The sequence below is a fragment of the Pagrus major genome, chromosome 16, assembly GCF_040436345.1.
Source record: "Pagrus major chromosome 16, Pma_NU_1.0".
NCBI lineage: Eukaryota > Metazoa > Chordata > Actinopteri > Spariformes > Sparidae > Pagrus > Pagrus major.
This window is the reverse complement of record NC_133230.1, coordinates 13,086,512-13,108,573: the sequence shown is the minus strand read 5'-3', so window position 1 is coordinate 13,108,573 and position 22,062 is coordinate 13,086,512. Positions and strand designations below refer to the sequence as shown.

Genomic DNA, 22,062 nt, shown 5'->3' with positions numbered 1-22,062 from the left:
CTCATGCATGCAGACACATGCAGCACTGAGATGCTCCTTCTGCAGCCTGCACATTGCCTGCACATGATCATACACAGCATTAATGACTCCAGAGTAACTCTATAAAGGGATATTAATGCTATGATGACATATCTCTGCTGCACGTCCTTCACGCATATCACAAGAGGAAGGAAAGCAGCTGTTTTCATCTGTTTCTCCTCATTTTGCTGCCCTCTGCCTCTCACGCTCCTTATATGGGAAAGGAATTAGTTGCGCGAACAAGGGCGGAAACGCGGGCGCGGTGGCTGCTGGGTAATTTCACCGACATACAGGAAGAAAAAAGGCGAAGCTCAGTCTGCCCCGAGTGTCTGCTCACTGCACAGCCCCCCCCACGGCGGATTTGACGGCGATATAAAACACCAAAAATCACTGCTTGACCCGGTTTTAGCAGGTAAGATGAGTTAAGTTGCGTTTAAAGGTTTGTAGCGCGGTCAACGGCTGAACAAAAGCGAGGCGGTCGCGCGAATCATTCAAGAAATTATTTAATGAACTCGGTGTGATGCTAACACACACACACACACCCGGCTAGCAACACAATCCGACGCCTCACCGCTAACTCGCAGGTGTGTTTAAATGTTTTCAAGCCTCCTGTTCATCTCGCACTTCTTCTTTTTTAGCGTGAGGTCAGTGAAATGTCTTTTTTTTTTCGTCTCCCTCTCTGCAGACTAGAGCAACATTAGCTAACAGAGGGAGGGGTGTGTGTGAGAGAGAGAGACAGAAATCCAGGAAATGCCGAAACAGACAGCAGGGAGGGGATGTATGACAGACACAATCTGAACAACTAGCTTTTTAACTCTTACTTCGCGTTTTCCTTGCTGGTTTGTCAAGCAAACATTTTGTCAGGGGGGGCTGGGTTGACGTGGTTGAGCTAGCGTCTCGTTGTCGCCGATGGTGTTATGACACATTTTGTATACCCTGCATATCTGTTCCCTCATCGATGAAGCGAACAAGCTAATGTCATTTTAAAGGGAAAACTTGTGTTTTAAAGCTGTCCAAATGCATCCACTGTCCTTTTTTTAATAATTCCTGAAAGATTGGCTTGTGTGTAAATGTACGCGAGGCTGCGGGGCACAGATTTCCACACAACACCCACCGGCTCCTCTCCTAACTAAGCTAGCTGCAGCCTCGCTAGCATCCCTGTCCGTCTTGATTGTAACCCCGATGATCGCATTAGTGTCAGCGGCTTGAACTTGATTTGTCGGAGCCTTGAGCCCACCAAAGTAGGGCTGATAGGAAGGTTAGAGCTCACCGTCACTGCTTTGGCCTACTTGTGCCTCTGCGACAAAGAGTGAGCTGATGTTTTTTGTTTTATCCGATGCAAATAGACAGAGGAGCTCCCCTCTTTTATGTGTGAATGTCTGGCCCCTCAGGCAGACTCAGACCCTCACACAGGCCTAACCTACTTCACTGGCCCCTGCATGCTGATGGTGCTCTATGCAGAACATTTCCACCCCATGTCTACAAAAGTAGGTCTATGAATACTGTATGCAGGGTTGTACATATTGGAGGAAGACCAGCAGGAGCTTTGATGCAGAGGAGGCATCCTTCTTTAGATCTTTATATCAAAAAGGATATTATCTTTGGTGTAACTCCTTTTGGCAAGTTTTCAAAAGGCAAAAAAAAAGTAGCACACACGCTCCCGTCTGCAAAACAAAGTGTTCTGAGCTTTATTTCATAATAATGTGGCACATATAAGATGAGACTTTATTGATCCCTCACCGGGGAGATTCACTCGTTACCGCAGCTCAAGAGAGGGAAAAACAGTGATTCAGTGATAAGATAAAGTAGAATAGTAGAAAAATAGGAATAATACAGACTATGTTCACTCGTTTTTTCTTTCACATACAGATTTGAGCAGCAAGGACAATTATACATGATAATTGCAATAGCAGTACACAAAAATAGTTGAAAAATATACATATGCACCAATATTATAACTTTACTTTTTAGGCAGAAAAACATCCCTGAGGTAATATGCAATAATTCAATGCCCTGTGAATTGTATTGTTTCAGTGCACTGATGTCATTTTAAATAATGAAATGTAAACTTAAACTGTAAAATAATCTGCCTCAGTTACATAGTTTTGATAATCCCAATTGAGGGAAACCTGCAAATATATGTGTATAATCAGCAGAAATCAATACTGGAATTTTTCACTCCCAAATATCGCCATTCGCCTCAAACATCGAACTAGTCAGGCTCAGATTCTTAGTCTGACATCTAATTTAAAGAATAGGGCAGGTTATGTTCTCCAGCTTTTGTTATGGAAAACAAACCCTATCGAAAACACAACAAACAACAATGTTCTGTTTGTTTCTCACTGAGTTCTGACTGCCCTACCCCCTCCGCGGCCAAAAAACTATATACAAACAAATACTAGTTTTTATTAAACTTTGTACTTTCTTGCAAACCATTATCAGCTGTGGATCTGTATACATAAACAATATAGTAGGATCAATTCTGTGTGGGTCATTCGAGGGATTTTGTTGACAAGAAGGAGAAATGTAAAGTGGAGAGCTTCCTTCACTTCTGAAGTCGTGGTTAAGCACGTCTTGCCTTTTATAGTGCTTAAATCTAAGGAAAATGTTATGAAAGGCACGGCTCTCTGGCTTGAGTCATTGCTATATCTGCCCGCATGTCTCTGGAAAGTTGTTTCTACTTTCTTGACAGTGGTGTTTCCTTTAGGGTCAGCACTTTGCTTGAACATACAGTTTGCGGTCACTTTACTTTAGTGCACTTTAGGAAATAAAACGATGTGGGAGGGAATCCAATAAGCTCACATGTGTCCCACTGACGGATTTACAATTTCTATAGGAATCGGAAGAAGTTTGTTAGTGTTGTTTATAAACAGTTTATCATCTGCAACTCACACATGTAAGTGCTTGTTTTTAAGTGTCTCATACTCCTCACATATACCTTCAGGCGCCACTCCCTTCCTGTATTGCTGTTGAGTCATCTCCTAGCTGAGACCAGGAAGTGCAGTTGAACTCTGGTTTCTGCAGGTAAACCATTAATGCCTCTCAACATGTCAGAGGCATTTAGGTGAAGGATCGTAGGGTTTTGCGTCCTGCTATGATGTAATTTTCTCTCCACGCCCTCTGGAGCAATGAGTTTACAACTCTGTCTGAGTGAGTGAGGCAGAAATAGGGAAGTTGGGGCATTTTGAAATGGGGCTGCAGCTAAAGATCCATGTCACTGTCATTTAATCTGCTTATTACATTCATGAGTAATCGTTTAAGCCATAAATTGTCAGCCAAAAAAGTGAAAAATCAATCTCCCAGAGCCCAAAACTGACGAAATAAGATTTTTTCTTTTGTCCGACCAACAGTCCAAAACACAAAGACTCTTACTATCATCACCACCTCTCCTCCTGAACCAGGAGTAATACAATGCTGCTGACACACTGCCCTGTCAGTATGACTTCATTTAACAGCCATGCAACATTTCTGACCAAAGAAGTATTTAGGTTTGATAGCCAGCCCTAATGAATAAGGTAAGGTAAGAAGTTCACCTAAACTGGACTGGCTAAAATTGGCAATTTATTTGATTAGATCAGGAACTGTCTGATCAAAGGGCAAGAAAACTAGATTATGAGTTGGACCAGTCATTTTGGTACCAGAATATTGTTTGTTGTTTGATACCCAACCCATTTATACAACTAAAAGTCTGTAACCTCCCTTATTATAACTGGGAAAGTGCAAGCAAACGTTCCTCTGCCTTTTGTCTATCACAGCCAAAATGGTTAATTGCCCTCTCAGTCATTAGATATCTACAGATTTAGTTCAGTCCCTCTGTAGTGAAAGTGAGACAGCAGCTTTATCTTGCGTGGACTCATTAGTGAGAGTGGCCTGTGTGCCTCCATTCACCGTCGGCCAGGTGTAAGTACCTGAGACTGGAAAGACTCTCAGTCCGAGCAGTAAAGGCAGCGTCAGGTTACCGCCTTCTTATGTAATGTTAGCCTCTCATAAGGTGTGTGTGTAAGCCTATGCTAGACTTGGATTGAAGTTAGTTAATCTTGTACTTAAAGGGGTAAAGTAGGGGAATCGGTTTGCATGTTGGCACACAGACTATACAGACTATATTTGGACTATAGCTGCGCCATTTTTGTTGTGAAACGTTGAAGAATCTGCAAACGACATAGTTTGGATAACAGGGCAGGTCTGCACAGTCTGCAGTAACATAATGATCCACATACCTTTACTCAGCAAGTCCAGACCGGCTTCGTCTTTCCTCTTTTTTTGTTACTCAATCCCTCTAAAGATGCAATGCTTATAAAGGGCTCTCTTAAAGAGTGAAAATGTACATTTTTGGGAGTATGTACACAAATTCTGGAGGGCATGGTCTGTGCAGGCTGTGTAGGATAATGACTGCAGTGAATTTTCTTGTCACACTCTGTGGACTGCTGATGCATTAGCCCATCTTGCAAAGTAGGTGTCGCAAGATAAATCTGAGGGGGTCACAAGATGAATAACAAGCTAGAAAAGAAGAGAGAAAATGTCTTCTGTAACCCTTGTTAGTGATTACCTAATAATTGTACCTATTTTGATGTTTAAAAAGAAAAGGAATGAATAACCCGGTCAGAACTGACTGACAGATGAAAGTGCTAACGAGAAGTCAGAAGAAATACATTTTTGATGAGTAGTAAGCCAAAAGAAAAAGACATTAAAGACCTTTTTTAAAATCAAAAATGATGAATACTAGGGATGGAAATCATCGGTTTAATCAAGATACTTTATTATATCGATTCTTAAGTTGACGATATAATATTTGCAGATATCACAATGCCTGCCACAGTATGATTTTTTGATTCAATTCAAGGGCCTGCGACTGATATGAGATGGTCTCATCTGCACATTTAACACAATAAGTTACCTTTTACCCTTTCTTTTGGCCACAAAAAAAAGTGCAGTGACACACATAAAACATGACTTAACAACAACTTGATTTTGGATCATGACTCCGTTGAGTGTAGGAAATTGTGAAAATGAAAATAATGAGAAGATTAATCAATACTGGGACCGTTTGTTGCAGCCCTAGATTGTTAGATGCCAGTCACGTTAGAGGGAGCAATGAATATCCAGTGAACCGTACCTTTTTGTGATGTGAAATGGAAAGAAATGAAGCTCTAAATCGGTGGATGTGTCTCACAGTGTAAGAAACGACCCAAAATTGCACATTCACATTTGAGAAAATCATCTGAATCAACATCTGATTGCAGGCAGTCACACACTTTTTCTATCAAACCTCATAGGACTAAATCAACCAAGGAAAAACATGCCCAGTATCCAGAGCACTGCTGTTCGCTATCCTACCAAAGAAGCTACTTTTTAATTGCAGTAATTGCTGTCACCTCGGGTCTCGAGAGAAATTCAGTCCCCAATTAGAAGACTACTAGAACAGGAAGTACAAACTGAACTATAGTCGTTAACCCCTTCGTGACCATCGGTGGGTCAGTTGGCACAAACATTATCATTGTAGCATATTTTATCATTGAATGAATTGTTACGTCTGTATTATGTTTTAAACAGTTTAATCTAACCTTGTGTTGTCACTGGGTCCTTTGAGCTCGTGCTTAACTTCTCCATTGTTTGCACCTTTCTTCACGACCCTCTCCGTCTCACAGGTATGGCTGAGTTGGCGAGTTTGGTGCAGCGGCTGGAGGTGGCAGTGAGTCGTCTGGAGTCGGTCTCAGGCCATGGAGGCAGTGCTGGAGGCTCAGCTGGTGGAGGTAAAGATCAAGTATCACTATTGTAGAAAGAGATGTCTGCTGATCGTGTCTCTTACTTTTAGGCAGATAAATCATTTTAAGTATGCGTAATGTAGGGGCTAACTACAAGCAAAACTCACTACATCATAACAATGTTATGTGTTCAACTTGTATGTTGAAGTGAACATGTAACGCTGTGATCCTACAAGCTCACTCAAGTAACATAGTGCAGTAACAAGTGATGGGGGGGAGGAGTGGCTGAGTCAGACACCATTCACCCTATTACAAGACACTGGACCATCAACATGACTTGAAGCTGTTATTTTCAGGCGAAGTTACACGATTGCTTTAAACGCCTTGTTTTTCTTCTCTGCAGCTGTATCGGCGTACGTCGAGGCCTATGACGTGATCCTCAGCAGTCCCATGGCCGAGTACCTTTCCCTCAGCAAGAAGATCGGGGGCGATGTCCAGAAACATGTAAGTTTCAATCAAATAGTCAGTCAGTCTCTGCGTTTCTACATATTTTATTTACATATATAATAACTACAAATTGCACATATCTCTGCTTGTGATTTTCCCCATTTTTTAAAAACTAACTATCTCTGAAGGCAGATTAATGCATGTGTTGTATGCATGTTTGTCCTGTAAGTACTGTAATAGTTAGAGGAAAAAGCATGTAAAAACCCCAGGATGATCGTTCGTTCTTCACGTATTTCTGTTTCACTTCCAGGCAGATATGATGGAGCGGGCGTTCAAAGCTCAGAGACAGTTCCTTGCGATTGCCTCCACCAGCCAGAAGCCCAGCGATGTAAGTTGAACACAGCTCGTTAATGCTCGGTCAGTTAACGTCTAATTAACTGAACAGCATTGATCAATATATTAGCATAATTCATTATGCTTACAGCCCCTTCACTCTCTGTTGACTGTTGAGTAGTCTAGCTGGTTTTATACTTGATGCAAAAGAGCCTCATTTTTAAGAAGAAGAAGACGACATACTTTATTAATCACTTTACAGACATAAGAAGACTTCCCCCGTTAACAGCAACACTAGATATATTTATTTTACGTAATCAGAGGGGTGTAATACGACGCAAGTTCGACACAGCCAGGCTTTCTTCTTCAGGCTCTCTACATGTTCCCATAAAAAGGGGCATCATTTGACTCTTCTCCGACACAAAATGCAAGGAAACCACCTCTCCTTCCACTGAATCTGAAAAAACTATGACGGCAAGAAACAATGCTGTTGCTGCAAATAAGTCTGGCTGGCAGAAAATTTCTTATTGTGTAAATTCATACGTAAACATTTATTTTACACACTCAGGGCACTCTCAGTACCTACAATTTATTTTTAACACGACAAATGCTCATTGTAGAGCTCTTAAACTGTCAACCTGATAGTCTACAGCATATTTAAACCTTATACACAAGAATTAGATCCGACACTTTCCCATATTGATGGAAACATTGTTGCTTTTTTGTACAAATAACATCAAACTGATGATGAATTGCAGTATGTCCCACTTTATCCAACACATAAGCTATTTTATTCAGTGGCCTAAAAGTGAAATGGTCCAAGTGAATTTAAGTTCCCCCTGATAACCATTTGCAGTGTATACTGGTATCCAGGACTCTTATTGTGAAAGGTGAAAATGGAAGGAGTCTGTCTAATGCACTGTTCTCTCTGTCGATGTCTGTCGACTGGCGGGCGGGTGAGATATGTATAAATCCGTCCGGCACAGAATCGGATATGTCTGGCACTCCCTGGCCGGTCGCTGTTCATGCTTAAAATCACCCGATTCTGGTCCCTGGCCAGTTGCATCTCTAATTATATTCTCCACAGTAATGAGAGAAGACTAAAAAAGAAAAAAATACTGCTACAAATAGCTTTTTTGAATATGTAGAATGTTCTTGTTGGTACAAAAAGTCTGTTGCTAAAATCCACCATCTGAGTGAAACTTTGCGTCGTCTCTTTCCTCTACAGGATGTGTTGGCCAGGCTCCTGAAGCCGATAAGCGACCTGATCGCCGAAGTGCAGCAGTTTCGCGAGAAGAACCGCAGCTCGCAGCTCTTCAACCACCTCTCCACTGTGAGCGAGAGCGTACCGGCCCTCGGATGGGTTGCCATTGTAAGTTGGGCAGAATTTTGTCACTGTGGTTTGTGTGTTACAGAGACTAACTGTGTGTGTGTGTGGGCAGATAAATGAGTTTATAAAGGCCGGAAACAAGCCTCTCTTTGATTCTGTCATCGCTGTCTGGTGAACAACAGTTTCTTGGCTGGCACCAGCAACAGAGCTTCACTGTTACAGTTTGGATGATTAACTCTTTGTTTGTTGACGTTTTTGATCCTGATGAATAATGCATCGGCTTTTCAAACACCCATAATAGACACATTCATTCTTCTTACGCCTACTCTAATATCTTGGAGATCTCGTTATAAACATGGCCTGTGATTTGAATTTATCACAGTAGCCATTCATTTGCTGTTGTAAAGAATGCATGTCTTCACCTTGTCGCTGAGAGTTTGATGAGAAGGTCGATACCAGTCATGTTTGTAGGCTAAATATGAAGCTAGAGACAGCAGCTCCACACTCATCTTACTCTGCAATACAGCAAATATGTTGTGTATTACCCAAAATGTGAAACTGCTGATTTTAATCTCAGTTAAGACAGTTAGGACTCATGGTGTTTTTTTGTCTTTGTGTCCCAGGCTCCAAAGCCCGGCCCCTACGTTAAAGAGATGCAGGACGCCTCCATGTTCTACGGCAACCGCGTGCTCAAGGATTACAAGGAAAAGTAAGTAAAGCTTTGTTGTGTTGCGTTTCCTCCTTTGTCTGCAGCAGTGACGTTAATTTTAGATGTTACACAACAATCTAGTGGGCTTCCTTCTGCAATTTGTTTCTTTTTTAACTGCATCGTTTGTTTTTTAAATGTTGTAACGTTGGATGACTTAAAGAGTCAAGATAAACTTTCATATCCAGCCAAACCATCTGTCTTCCATCTTTCCTTCCTCGAGGCTCTTTTTTTTTTAAGTTCAGTTTTACTGAGTCAGCACTGCCACACGACACACAGACACACGCTGGTACTTCCTGTATTTGAACCTTAACTCAAAGCACTTTGTGTTTTGCAGTCAAGCTGGAAGGTAGACGTTATTTAGACTAAAATCAGCCTGTTTATGCTGATCAGTTGCACCAAAAATAATCAACAAGCCTTTACTCATTGTGTTAGTAAACTCTCTGCAGAGTTGAATGCAAAACAGTAATGCTGTATACAAACACAAGGATCAAAACATTCATGGTGTATGAGATCTGGGCTCAGTGGTTAACGTGGGTTGGCGAATGTTATATGCTCTATTTTAAGTAGTAAATGTCTGGTTCTGTTTGTGTGCGGACTGTCTCATGCATTGTGTTTTCCTGTGGGATGCAGAGAAAAGAAACAAACTGCTCAAGGAGGGAAATGAGACATAAAATATCAAGGTTTGCACGTGAAAAGATGATCAACAGACAATTCTGTTTCCATCTCTTCCTCACAGGGACAAGACACATGTGGACTGGGTGAAGGCCTATGTCGCCATCTGGACTGATCTGCAGAAATACGTCAAAGATCACCACACCACTGGACTGGCCTGGAGCAAGACTGTGAGTCCTCTAAGAATCACGCTTAACAACCCCTAAGATAGCCTACTTGTAACAATGTACTTCGCGGATTGTGAGGGGTAAGACGTATCTATCAAACTCATTCTCACAGTGAAGTGAAAGTTTATAACAGTATGTTCTGGGCAGGAGGAGCCAATCAAAGACAATGATTTAACCTACTTAAGTTCCTAAATGGGGATGAAATTATACAAAATTGACAGAAATGGAACCGTAAAGAAAACCAAAATGAAACTAGCACACAAACGTCTCCTTTTTCTTCTTGGAGGTCCATCAGCGATTGCAAACAACTGGTTTGTTTCCAATTCGCGACCTCTACAGCTGTGCATAATGTAGCCTATACTGCCATCTTCTGATGAAACTACACTTTGCATAGCCTAGCTTATTCGCTTCAGACCGGGTAAAAGAAATGCACAAAATTATCTAATTAAATTTTTCTGATATTTTAAAAGGTTGTGTCAAATTTGCTTCACGGTTAGGAGGAAACGCGGCTTATGAAGATTCATGGAAAGTGATTGCAAGCAAAATCAAAGCCAGCTTTATTCTTGTTGGTTGTTTACACAACTTCTTCTAAGCACAACTGTTATAAAATATCAGCTGACTCATGTTGTGACATTAGATTCAAATACGGCGTTTCTAATTTTTTTGTCCACCTCAGGGTCCCGTAGCTTCGGCCTCTGCCGCTCCCCCTAGGGCTCCTGCCGGTGGAGCCCCTCCCCCACCTCCCCCCGGACCTCCTCCCCCCATGGACTTTGGCGGATCCTCTGGCGGCAGAGGCGATGCTGGTGGTCCCGACGACCGTAACGCTTTGTTCGCCGCCATCAACCAGGGGTCCAACATCACCAGCGGTAGGTAGTCTGAGTGAACTCGATCATGAAAGCACGAGCCACAAAATGTACTCCCAAAAGTAAAAGTACTCGGTGCAGAAAAATGGTCCCTGGCTGTTGAATACTGTTTATGTATCATATTATTAGGTCACTCTCACTGATGCAGTCATGTTTAAGCAGCATTTAAGCTCTGTAGCTGGTCACAGTGGAACTAATTTTAACTATTTCATATGTTGTTGGATAGTTAACTTAAAGGTAAATACAAATGTGTCAAATAATTGAAATTGAGTAAATTACATCCATCTGAATTTTTGTGACATCTACTCTCTGTCTTACGGTGTCTCTCTTCCTGTCTTCCTTGACCTCTCCAGGCCTGAAGCATGTGAGCGACGACCAGAAGACTCACAAGAATCCTAATCTGAGGGGTCAAGGTGCTGGCGTACGTGCCGGACCGAAACCTTTCGCTTCCCCCGCTGCCCGACCTGCCGCGTCTGCCACCCCGACTCGCACGCTGCCCCCCGTGTTGGAGCTGGATGGGAAGAAGTGGAAAGTGGTGAGTTTGTTGGTTCACTCACTTAAAAGTTACTTGTACGTAGTTTCCATGGAAAAGCAAAAGCATTGTACAACTATTAGTCTCTGAACCAGAAAAACAACCTTTTATACCGTAGTAACTCCATTGTTCCATCCTGCTTTAATCACATATTTTCTAATTTACACTCTGGCTCAATTTTCTTAACGTTTTCTTCTTCTTGCCTTCTGCAGGAGAACCACGAGGGAGCGCAGGGCCTGGTGATCAACGACACTGAGCTGAAACAAGTGGTCTATGCCTTCAAGTGTAACAAGAGCACCCTGCAGGTCAAGGGCAAAATCAACTCCATCACTTTAGGTAAGAACAAAACTGTGTCAGATATTTAGAGGAAGGTGAAGTCGCTCGTCAGCCAGGAGGTTAAAGGGGAGGCACTAGGGCGAGATGTGAGGTGAAAAGGACAGGTGTTTGTCTGTGCTCTGAAAACAGGAAGTTAGTTGTTGTGTTTTGGCTCGCTGATCGACTCTGTCAACAGTTGGAGCTGCAGCGGCTGTTACATACAGCTCACAGAGGGAATTATGGTACTTAAACTTCTGTTTGTCAGAGATTAACTTAGATTTTCTGGGGATATCATTCTCTCCATGTGTCCATTGTGAATACAAATAAATCTGCTTAGAAATCACAGAAAGAGAGGCTCCTGTTACTCCAGAACTTGCCTGAGAATCATCACGGTTTTAAGTTTTCTGCAGTTTCACAGTAATCCAGTGATAGTTGTCTGTACATCCATGGGTACAGTGCGAAGAGGAACTGCTAATTGCTAATCCAGCATGCTTTAAATGGTGCCAGTTTGCAAAAATGTAAACAAATGTAAGCTTAAAGAACTCTGGGCTTAAGTCCATGAATCTTTGATGATATACTTCCTGCGCACATCCTCCAAAACGTAATCATGATTAACTCACAAATAGAAATCAGATGAATTTTAACAGAAGTGACAAAATCCATTAAGGTTCTTACATTTCTGTAACTCTTACAGAGACCTTTCTCCTGGACATTTAGACATAAACGTCAAATAATACATTTGACTTGCATATGTCTGTCATCTAAATATGTATTTGTTTCTCTCCATCAGACAACTGTAAGAAAATGGGCCTGGTGTTTGACGATGTCGTGGGCATCGTAGATATCATCAACTGCAAGGATGTCAAGATCCAGGTGTGTACAACATGCAGTGTTTTTATTAATTTAACCATAAAGTACACATGTATACAAAAGAAAGAAAAAACACGCCACAAGTCGCCACAAAACCAATCAATCCAATTAATTCTCGTTGACATGTAAATATTGTCCATTTCTCCCGACATTGCTCCTCTTGGAGATTTTGGGTTTTCACCAGCGATAACTTAACATAACTCCTGGAACAGCTGGAAGTGAACAGGATGAAACGGTAAAAAGACAGCAGATGTCTGAAAATACAAATGGGAGAGGAGAGGAGAGGAGAGGAGCTAAACTTCAGACCACAGAGAGCTAGTAGTATCGGGACAAACGCCTTTCTCTCGTGTCTCCAAACGTGAGTCTCACAATCACAACAGGCTTGTTTTTAGGGGAGAAGTGGGGTCGTCACGCGTTTGGCCACAATCGCTTGGAGGAGTGGTTCAGCTCAACTCGGTGTGGAAAAATTGGTAATGGAAAAGCAAATCAGCACGGCATGGTTTGACTCGGTGTGGAAAAGCCTCATGTAACGGACACAAGGAACTCCCTGTGAATCGGCGGACTGCAGTGAGATGTTGATATTTGGATCACACCCACCGGCTTTGTTGAATTTCATGATCTCACCCAGTGGTCTCTGCCGTCCTGTCACTCTTCAGCTGTTTTTGGCTGAATATCAATGCATTTTTCATGAACACCCTGATTTATATTCATGTAGTTACACAATAAAAGCTCAGTTTTTGGCTACAGAGCAGCTCCACTGTTCACTGAAATCTTGGGTTGAGTGCAGAAACGTGTCTCATCAGATACAGCAGAAATAAATCCAACAGCCATCATGTTAATTTTGTTGCCTTTGTGTATGCAGGTCATGGGTAAGGTCCCCACTATCTCCATCAACAAGACGGACGGTTGCCACGTCTACCTGAGCAAAGACTCTATGACCTGTGAGATCGTCAGCGCCAAGAGCTCAGAGATGAACATCCTGGTCCCCGCCAATGACGGAGACTTCGTGAGTATCCTTTCAGGGGGGGACATTTTAAAAAATTGTCAAAGGACAAGTCTGGTGATATTCTATATTTGTCTTATTGTCAACAAAAACAACAATTAAGTGACGTGAATTGTCTTAGTATCCAAAACCTGATACACCTTTTTCCTCTTGGCATTCTCATGTGTATACAGGTGGACAAGTCCTCAGTTCAACAATATTTAAAGACAGATTAACACACAGTTGTGTTGGTTTTTGGTCCTTTCATGAGTTTTGTTGACAAAAATAAAATAGAGTATTTTCAGATTCATCCTGCATGTGAGATATGAATTTCACCTGGACTTCTCTCTCTTATTCCCTCTCTCAGACGGAGTGCCCCGTTCCCGAGCAGTTCAAGACCGTCTGGGACGGCAAGAAGCTCGTCACCACAGCAACAGAGATCGCCGGGTAGACTTGGGCAGCATGAAAAATGGCCACCCCTCCTCGACACCATCCCCACCCTTTTTTTGCAAATGCCTTCCTGACTGATCCACCAACCCCACCAGCTAACTCTCACACTGTAGACTGAGATTTGGACCTCATGCGTTTTATCTCCCCCCCACCCCCCCTCCTTCCTCCTTCCGTATCAGCCAATCACAGCTTAAGCTGTCCCTTCCATAAGCCAATGAGAGGACTGCTCGCTTTTATCTGGAGCAAATCCTCCAGCCAATCAGCAGGGAGCAGCTTGTCATTCAAATTGGTTTCCCCCTCTGAGCCTGTGAGCACTTTTCAAAAACATTCACGAGTTTTGCCAATAGCTGGGATGCTCTATATATATTTTTTAAATCTATCTGGATAATGCTAAGCTAAATTTATTAGGTAGAATAGCCAACACGGGAACAGGGATATCGATCCCTCTGCGACAAAAGCACGGCAGCCAATCAGGACGCTTCAGGCTGCTCTTCTTTTCTTTCTCCTCTTCCTGGTCAGGAGGGGCTGGTGTGATTCCTAAAGAGGTTTCTTGTCAAACAGCCCTTTTTTTCAGAGGATAAAAGCATCCATATCATCTCTGCTGATGTTGACCATAATGATATTAATATTCATAGTGGATAATAATATGAAAAGCACTCAGAGCACATAAATAAGAGTTAAAAACAAGTTGTGTCACATCATGAAACTCTCCATTTAGGTGATGTTGGAACAATTAAAAATGATCATTCCATGTGCTTTCCATTAATTCTACACATAGGACATTCCCGAGTATTAAAAAACATTCCATGTAAGGAGGCATGTAAGGAAAAGTTGGCGATTAAAGAGCCGAGAGATGTTCGTACAGACTGAAGGACAGAATCATTGATCGTTAGATGCTTCACCTCCACCTCTAGAATGGAAACATCTGCTGTAATCATCTGTATAGATATTAATTAAAAATATTAGCCTGACCACCGTCGTCTCTCCACATCTTCACGATGAAGCTCTTCGCTGTATTTTCTTTTCTGTCGTCTTTCTTTTACCTCTTTCATTTTGTTTTTTTTTGGGTCCAAAAATCAGAATTCTGCTCATTAGTACTGGAGATATCATTAAAAAAATGTTGCAATAAAACATCTTTTTTTTGTTTTGTCTTTATTTAATATGTACAGATGATGTTAAATGAGGTTCGTTGGCAAGTTAGAACAGAAAAAAAGTGAAAAAATTAAGTGAAAATTTCTGACAATAATTTTGACCTAATCAGAAGAATTCACATTAGAAACAACACTTATATTCTAGTGTTAGTAAAACAAAGTAGACCCGCTTATAAATTAGCTGCTAAAATTAACAAAGCATCACAAAAACTATCATCATGCGACGACTGATGCAGTGCAAAAGGAATGAATCATGTGCTCTCTGCATCTCGGCTCCGGTTATTAAGCTTGTTTGCTCTTAATTTTCATCATATTGCTCCAGAAACTTCACTTGTTGTCTGTTATATTCACTCTGAGATGACTTAGTGGGAGTGTTTCAGCGTAAATAAGGCAGCAGGTGTGCGTTGAACCACTCTCTGGTGAACTGGAGGTGGTCTCCCTCCGTAGCCAGAAAAACCAGCTTCCCAGCCTTGTCCATCGCTGCCAGGCCCAGACGATCCTGCATGTGGACACAATTCACACCTCAGAAAACTCTTCACGTAAATTAAAACAGAAGAGGATTGTTATAGCATAAACATCCTTCATACTATATGATGAATTCAGTCGTTATCTACTCAGGTGAAGTTTTGTAGTCCACAAAACATTTCTGGAGACTTAAAACGTTAAAAACACCCCCATACAAATGGCTTCACACAGGTCTGGTTGTGTAATCCAAGTCTCCAGAAGCCCCGAGATCCCAAAGTGATTTGAAAAGACGTTATTTACACCCTCTGCGCCGTCAAACTCGTGCACCAGCTTCAGACAGGATGCACGCTAACACTCTCAGCTTAGCAGCTACAGTGAAGATTTAGGCTTTTAAAAAAGGGTGTTAACGTCGCTCCAAATCAGTGTGGGACCTCAGGGCTTCTGGAGACGTGCTGCAACACCGTTTTGCTGTGAAACTCCAGAAATGTTTTGCGGACAAGGAAACTTCACCTGACTTTCCATCGGCATGAAAGTGAGTAGATAATGACTGTTTCCTTTAAAAACTTTAACTATGTAAGAATAAGGACAACAACTTCACACCTGGAAGAAACACAAACTGGACTGGATGCAATCTGAAAATGTCACTTTCTTTCAAAACGCCACTTTGTCTTTTGTGGATTTTAATCAGCTGTATTTCTCCACGATAAACACTGTTACCTCTTTGTAGAGAACGCTCTCCTGCAGGGTCTCCATCTCTTTGGCCTGGCCGGTTTTCAGGAAGCCGAACCACTACAGCAAGAATCAGGACGAGACGGTTTGAGATCAAGACTGTTCATACACAAATTAGACAGTGAGGTGATGTTTTTAAAAAGAAGTAAAGTGTGTAAGTTACCTCTGTACCAACAGGATCCACCACAGTGTCCTGCAGGAACTTGACCATGACGAACTTCTCCAGCAGCTGAAGATTCTTCTTATAAGTCTCATTTACAGCCTTTAAAAGCAGAATATTTTAGATATTACACAACAAGTGTCTGAACTTATTATATTGAATTGTGCGTTAATGGCTCCTGGTCTGATCTGCTTTTGGTAAAGCGCTGCAGCGGCTCGCTCACCCTCTCCTGATTGATGTCGGCCAGGAAGCGGCTGTGCTTCTTGTACAGGTCGTCATTTAAGGGGTCGTGCCAGTACTGTGCCTGCACCAGGCTGATAACCACAAACACAACATCCAGTCAGAGCTACAGATCAGTCCAACAGGACAAACAGACCATTGTTCTGCACAGCTCACAATATCAAGGCTGGTAAACACACGAGCATCGCTCAGCAACTTTTAATCATTAACGAGGGACTAAAAGACAACTCACTGTTTCTGCATCAGGTCGGTGTACGCTCCGTTGTTCAGAGCTTTACGTATCATGTCACAGATGTGGGAGCTCTCTCCGGGACACCTGGGCAGCCCGTACACTCCTGAGGGTGGAAAAAAAACACACAGAGCACTTGTTGTCTAGTGTGATAATGATGACTCACATTCACATGGTGTTCAAGTGCTTAAAAAGGATGGAAGAAGTATAAATAAAGGTTGAGACAAGACTCCTTGAATAACCACATAGAGATGATGACATTTTTAACACCTACAATTCAGTAACACTGAGCAAATTCCATCTGCTGAGGAAGATCGTAATCATATAAAACTCAAATTTAACTTTATTATCTAAAAGAGGAAATATATGTATTTGGTCAGCAGTGCAAACACAAAGGCAGTACAAAAAAAAGACACAAAGTAAGATCATGCGTTACGACTGAAAGCTACAGAAAAGCTGCTAAATGGACCTCCAGGAGAGGCTGTTAAGCTTTAAAACAAAAAAGGTGAACAAACAGCATCACTAACAGATAAAAGCTTCTGCTTCTGAACTACACACAAGTCTGAGCTGCATCAATGAATACAAATGATGAAACGGCAGAGAGAAAACAGCGTGCAGGTATTGTTCCTCTTTCAGTGCAGATAATTCAAATCAAGCACCTGGAAAGAATTTCATGGACGAGTCTGGATCTCGTAAATAGTTTTTTTCTTTTTGCCAACTCATCCCACGAAAAGGCGAAAACCAACTGTTCAACCTTTCAGTATTTCATGACAATAGACTGTTTTCACAGCAGCCATTTTGACATGAAACAGCAGGTAAACACTGGTGTTACTAATCACATAAATTAAAGCTCTTTGCCTAAATAAAACAGAATCTTAATGTGATTAGTAACATCTGTGTTTACTTACTGTTTCATGACAAAATGGCTGCTGTAAAAAAAAAAAAGGTCTTTCAACTCCGTCTGTCACATCTGACACCAAAACTAAATCTAGAATTATGCTCACATTAACTCTGTGATTGTTAAAGAAATTAAAGAAATGAAATGTTTTTCACAGGGAAGTGAGCTGAACCGGTGTTCTGGCTTCTCATGGTGGTGTTACCTTGGTGCTGGCCACCGATGGAGATCAGGTTTTTCATTGGTGGAGAGGGACAGCGCTGAGCCACAGCTCGTCTGTGAAGAGAGGAACCAGGAAGAGTCAAAGTGAGCTTCCTCATTCTTGTCGGGAGACAAACGTGTTTTAACAGAGGCTGCAACCTGAGAACGAAGCTCAGGACTTGCTGTTGTAAGAGATGCTGGTATTTTTTAAGCCTTTCATTCACTTTGTAGTTGAATCAGGCGAGAAGAGAAACCACACAAACACAGAATTTGTCCAATTTCTGCCACATTCACGTAACAAAACCATTCAGACTCCAGAACAGAGGTTACATACAGAAATTGTGCCCCCTGGGAGAAGCCCATAGCATTGTATCCTCCCTTCAACTTCGGGTCCTGAGCCAGCTGACTGCACACCGTGGACACCTGCTCATTCACGTCCGAGAAAAACCCATTTTCTGTGTCCTGCAGGAGGAGAGACATGAAAAGTTGGGAGCGTGACGGACAGATTAAAAGAAGAAAACGAGCCCGGTCCACGAGGAGAAGAGGCGAGAGATAACGTCACGGTGTTACGACGGATCAAAGCAAAAAGCGACAGAGTCATGCTGCTTCGCCATGAATATTAACACTGAAATATCACATAGTGGAGTTGTAAAGGGGCTATTTTTCTGATGTAACTTGAGCCACTAGCTCTGCAAATATCACAGAATAGGAATCCTTACGTGTCATGTGGATGTATCAATCAAACCTCATGTATTGCTGCAACTAACAAAACCACTACGGTAGCTGAGTTGATATGCTCTGCATCGTTTCTTTACTCGATTCTTATTTTTTTATTTTCTAGACTTCTACAATTACTCTTTTTATATTTTATAAATGTATCTGTACTTTAGTCTGTAGTTATAAACATCATATATTCACATTTTCTGTTTTTAGCTTGATAATATCGTTATTGTTGTTGTAATTATTAGTTTACTCTCTTTTATGTATTCATATCATTTTCTGAATGTTAATTATGGATTTTCTGTAACTTTGTGATATCTTAACATTATTTGGCTGGAGGTCAGGTTTTATTTGGTCTTATTTGTGTATATTTTTTTCTTTTAAATTGTGCGAAACAAAACCTAAATCTAAAAAAAATAAATAAACTTTAGGTATGCAATAAATGATTAGTTTCATTATTGTTTAATCTTATTGTTTAATTATTTTCTAGATTGATTGATTAATTATTTATTTGTCAGAATATAAGGAAAAAAGTCAATCCCAGTTCCTCAAAGTCTAAGGTGACGTGTTTAAATGCCTTTTTGTCTCCATATTTGAGGGGCCGACAACAGGATTTTCTGCCGTTTTTGCATGAAGACTTCCTTTAAAGGTTAAACCTTTCATGCATATCTGGAATACATTTTTAACCTTTTTGACTGGAGAACCATTGCCTGATCAACAGGAGGTGGATCCCCAAAGCCTTATAATTTTTTTTTTTTTTAAATTACCGTAGTATCTCTTTGTCATTGTCTTGATGCACCAAGTACCTTTTGAATAACTGTTAAATCAACTTATTCTCAGAAAACCACACAAGTAAAATAAATATTTTTCAACTAATTAAGATGTTTCTTTACTTTTTGCTATATATATACATATATATACACACATTATATATATATATATATATATATATATATATATATATATATATATATATATATATATATATATATATAAATATAAATAAATATAAATAATACTTTAATCCAGATTTACATTTTTCCTGTACATTTTTTTCTGTAACTAAAAAACACACCTGTCCATTAGTGCCTTATTCTGAGTGTTTTTTTTAAAATGATGATATGATTCATACTCGAGTAGTTTGATTAAAAAGCAACATTAAATAGTTAGTCTTTATCCAAATATGTACACGCAAAATATTATTAAAATCTGTTTGAAAGTATTTCTGACATCTTAATCCAGTTGAAAATGTTGTGTTTACTATTTTTTTTATTTCTGAATCACTGTTTATATCGTTGACGCGTGATGTCCGCTGCAGTGGAAAAGTGATTCAGGAATAAAAAGTCATTGGGGTGATGTGACTTGTTTAAGAGTGAAAACAAACATTAAAAACAAAGTCAAGTGATTTAATAATTCATGCATGAAAGGGTTAATTTATTAGCAAAATAGTTGCCGATTATTTTTCTGTCGACCGACTAATCGCTGCAGCTCTACTGTGCCTATTTCTTCACTTCTCATATGACTGTTCTGGTTCACACGTGACATTCTGGGCTAAAAATGTCGTATTTCCACGTGTATGCAGTGTTTGTTCAGGAGGGAAAGATGATCTGATGTTTCAGCTGAAGGCAGTGAATCAATTCATGTACCTTTACAGAAATTAGATATTAAATATATTCATTTAATTCAAGCTTTCAGGTACCTCAATGACATTCTTTCCAATCATCAGTGAGATCACGTAAATGCCAGAGATTTCCTCCTCCATCATCTTCTTTATCGCTCCCATGCTGAGAGGGTTACAGCAGCTGTCACCTGGTAGACACACAAATATTTACTTTACATTAACATCTGATGAACATATATAAAAAAAATCTTCCCGTTTCAGTGGAGCCACAGCAGCGTGAGGAACCTGAAAGAGGCAGTTGTTTTTCACTTCCCCTGATGGGTATTTTCCAGCCACCGTGGAATTCAAATGAGCAACTTTCCAGTCATAAGTTTAACTGTAAGGTGCAGCCTGAGCACACCTCTCTCACACTAGAGGTTGGGTAAGGTTTGTATTTCAACAGTGCTGCAGTCAGTGTAGATGTTCAAATTTAGAGGAAGTCGTGTTTTGTGATTTTTTGCTTTCACGTTCACCAAAATGTAAGAAATAACATGGGTAGATACATAGTGTATTATCGTGGGAGTTGCTCTCCAGGCTCTCCTGCAGTATATCTTTCTGTTTCTGTTCTGAAATCATTACAAACTCTTAACTCACTCATCATCTTCAGCAGAGATCCCACGCTTATAACTTATAACAAATATGTCGGTATGAATTTTGCAGAGAAATGTATTAACCAATAATATCTTTTTATATTTGAGGGAAAGGAATCTTGATTTAAATTTTTCACAGAGTTTAAAAATAACGTAGCTTCAATAAAGAGCTGAGTTCAGTCCAGTTACAGGCAGCACAGTCACTCACCCATCCCGTGCCACAGCACCAGTGGTACGGTGCCGTTGTCGGATTTATAAACTGGGCTGCCAGCGACCAGCAGCACTGGACCAGCCAGGAGGAGACACAAGATGGCTGCTGTCATCCTGGACCCTAAAATAAATACAAAATATATAATATAATCACCTTTTCTATCTTCACTTTATATCATCTCGTCAGGACATAACTACAAGACTTGGGCTAGTAACCAGAAACATAACGTATGTATGTAAACATCAAGTGCAGCTTATGATATATTTGCTTTGCTATGTACCAAAACTTGGAATAAAATTCAATGTAGCATAAGAAAAACATCACTGAACGTAAACAACAAACAGAGTATTTTAATCTCTCACCTCAGCCCCGAGTATTCTGTGTAACCTCTCTCTTTATTATTGTTTCTGTTGTTTTTAGTTTACAGATGTAGACTTTTTCTTCAACATTCACTTTAATAAAATAAGGTTTGTTGTGTAGTTATACAGGTAGCTTTTGGCAAACCTTTAAACTTTTATTGTCACTAACACATTTATTCAAGTACTGTACAATTTTAAAGGCACTTTACTTGAGTAGTTTCCATTTTCTGCTACTTTAAATGTCCACTCTGGTACTTTTTGGCACCATATATTTGACTTTGTAATGACTATATTTATTTACAGACTTTAATTAATAGTTACTTTTATGATTGCATGATGCATCAGAGCCATGGGAGCACATTTTAAATTGATTTATTTGATCAGCAATCAGATAAATAAACATTTTTTTTTAAAAACACTGATTCCAATAAACAGAAAAATGCTGAATTATTTTCATATTTTATATTTATTTTTATTTGATACTGAAGCACATTTAATATCAGATACTTTCAGACTTTTCATGAATATTTCATTCTAACATTACATCCTTATTTTTAGTGTGACTTTAGAGGACTTTTAACAACACTTGTGTAAAATGTAATAAAAATAGTTAAATCATCAACAGACATCTGTTTACAGTCATGTGAGAAACAGAAATTAAGCTGTGTGCATTTCCTGCTCTCGGCAGCTTTCACTTCATTATAACCTCATGGACACTGTCTTAAAAATAACAGCACAGCAACAACAAAACAGATGAGAAGCGCAGACTTTGAACAAACACGAGATAAAGATGCTTTCAATGAATCCTATGGAAATTAGCCTGAACAAGCTAACTAACTACTCAACACGCACAACATGTAATAAATCAGTGACTAAACACGTTTTGAAATGCGCAGGAGCATTTTTACGCCATTTAGAAGGTTAAAAATCAAGAACACATTCTCAAAATTAATATATTTTGAATGAGAAAAGCCTAAATAATGTTTGAAATTGTCCTAAATTTCCCCCAAACATTACTCACTGTCTCTGTGCGCGGCTCTTCCGGGTTCTGTCTCGTTGGAC

The 22,062-nt window shown here is 40.3% G+C and overlaps 2 protein-coding genes across 2 annotated transcripts; one reads left to right on the top strand and one right to left on the bottom strand.

Moving 5' to 3' along the window:
* The first annotated feature begins 310 nt into the window (after positions 1 to 310).
* Positions 311 to 14,523, top strand: cap1 (CAP, adenylate cyclase-associated protein 1 (yeast)). The gene is made up of 13 exons (XM_073482875.1): positions 311 to 430; positions 5,664 to 5,768; positions 6,124 to 6,224; positions 6,478 to 6,555; positions 7,729 to 7,872; positions 8,454 to 8,539; positions 9,276 to 9,381; positions 10,055 to 10,244; positions 10,595 to 10,776; positions 10,986 to 11,109; positions 11,879 to 11,961; positions 12,821 to 12,964; positions 13,308 to 14,523. Exons 2-13 carry the CDS (start codon positions 5,666 to 5,668, stop codon positions 13,389 to 13,391), a joined length of 1,425 nt encoding a protein of 474 aa, XP_073338976.1. The 5' UTR covers positions 311 to 430; positions 5,664 to 5,665; the 3' UTR covers positions 13,392 to 14,523.
* ppt1 (palmitoyl-protein thioesterase 1 (ceroid-lipofuscinosis, neuronal 1, infantile)) lies at positions 14,524 to 22,046 on the bottom strand. The gene is made up of 10 exons (XM_073482876.1): positions 22,022 to 22,046; positions 20,639 to 20,761; positions 19,880 to 19,989; positions 17,795 to 17,922; positions 17,465 to 17,535; positions 16,368 to 16,470; positions 16,119 to 16,209; positions 15,899 to 15,997; positions 15,724 to 15,795; positions 14,524 to 15,040 (listed from the first exon to the last, which is right to left on the bottom strand). Exons 2-10 carry the CDS (start codon positions 20,751 to 20,753, stop codon positions 14,918 to 14,920), a joined length of 912 nt encoding a protein of 303 aa, XP_073338977.1. The 5' UTR covers positions 20,754 to 20,761; positions 22,022 to 22,046; the 3' UTR covers positions 14,524 to 14,917.
* Between the last annotated feature and the right edge of the window lie 16 nt (positions 22,047 to 22,062).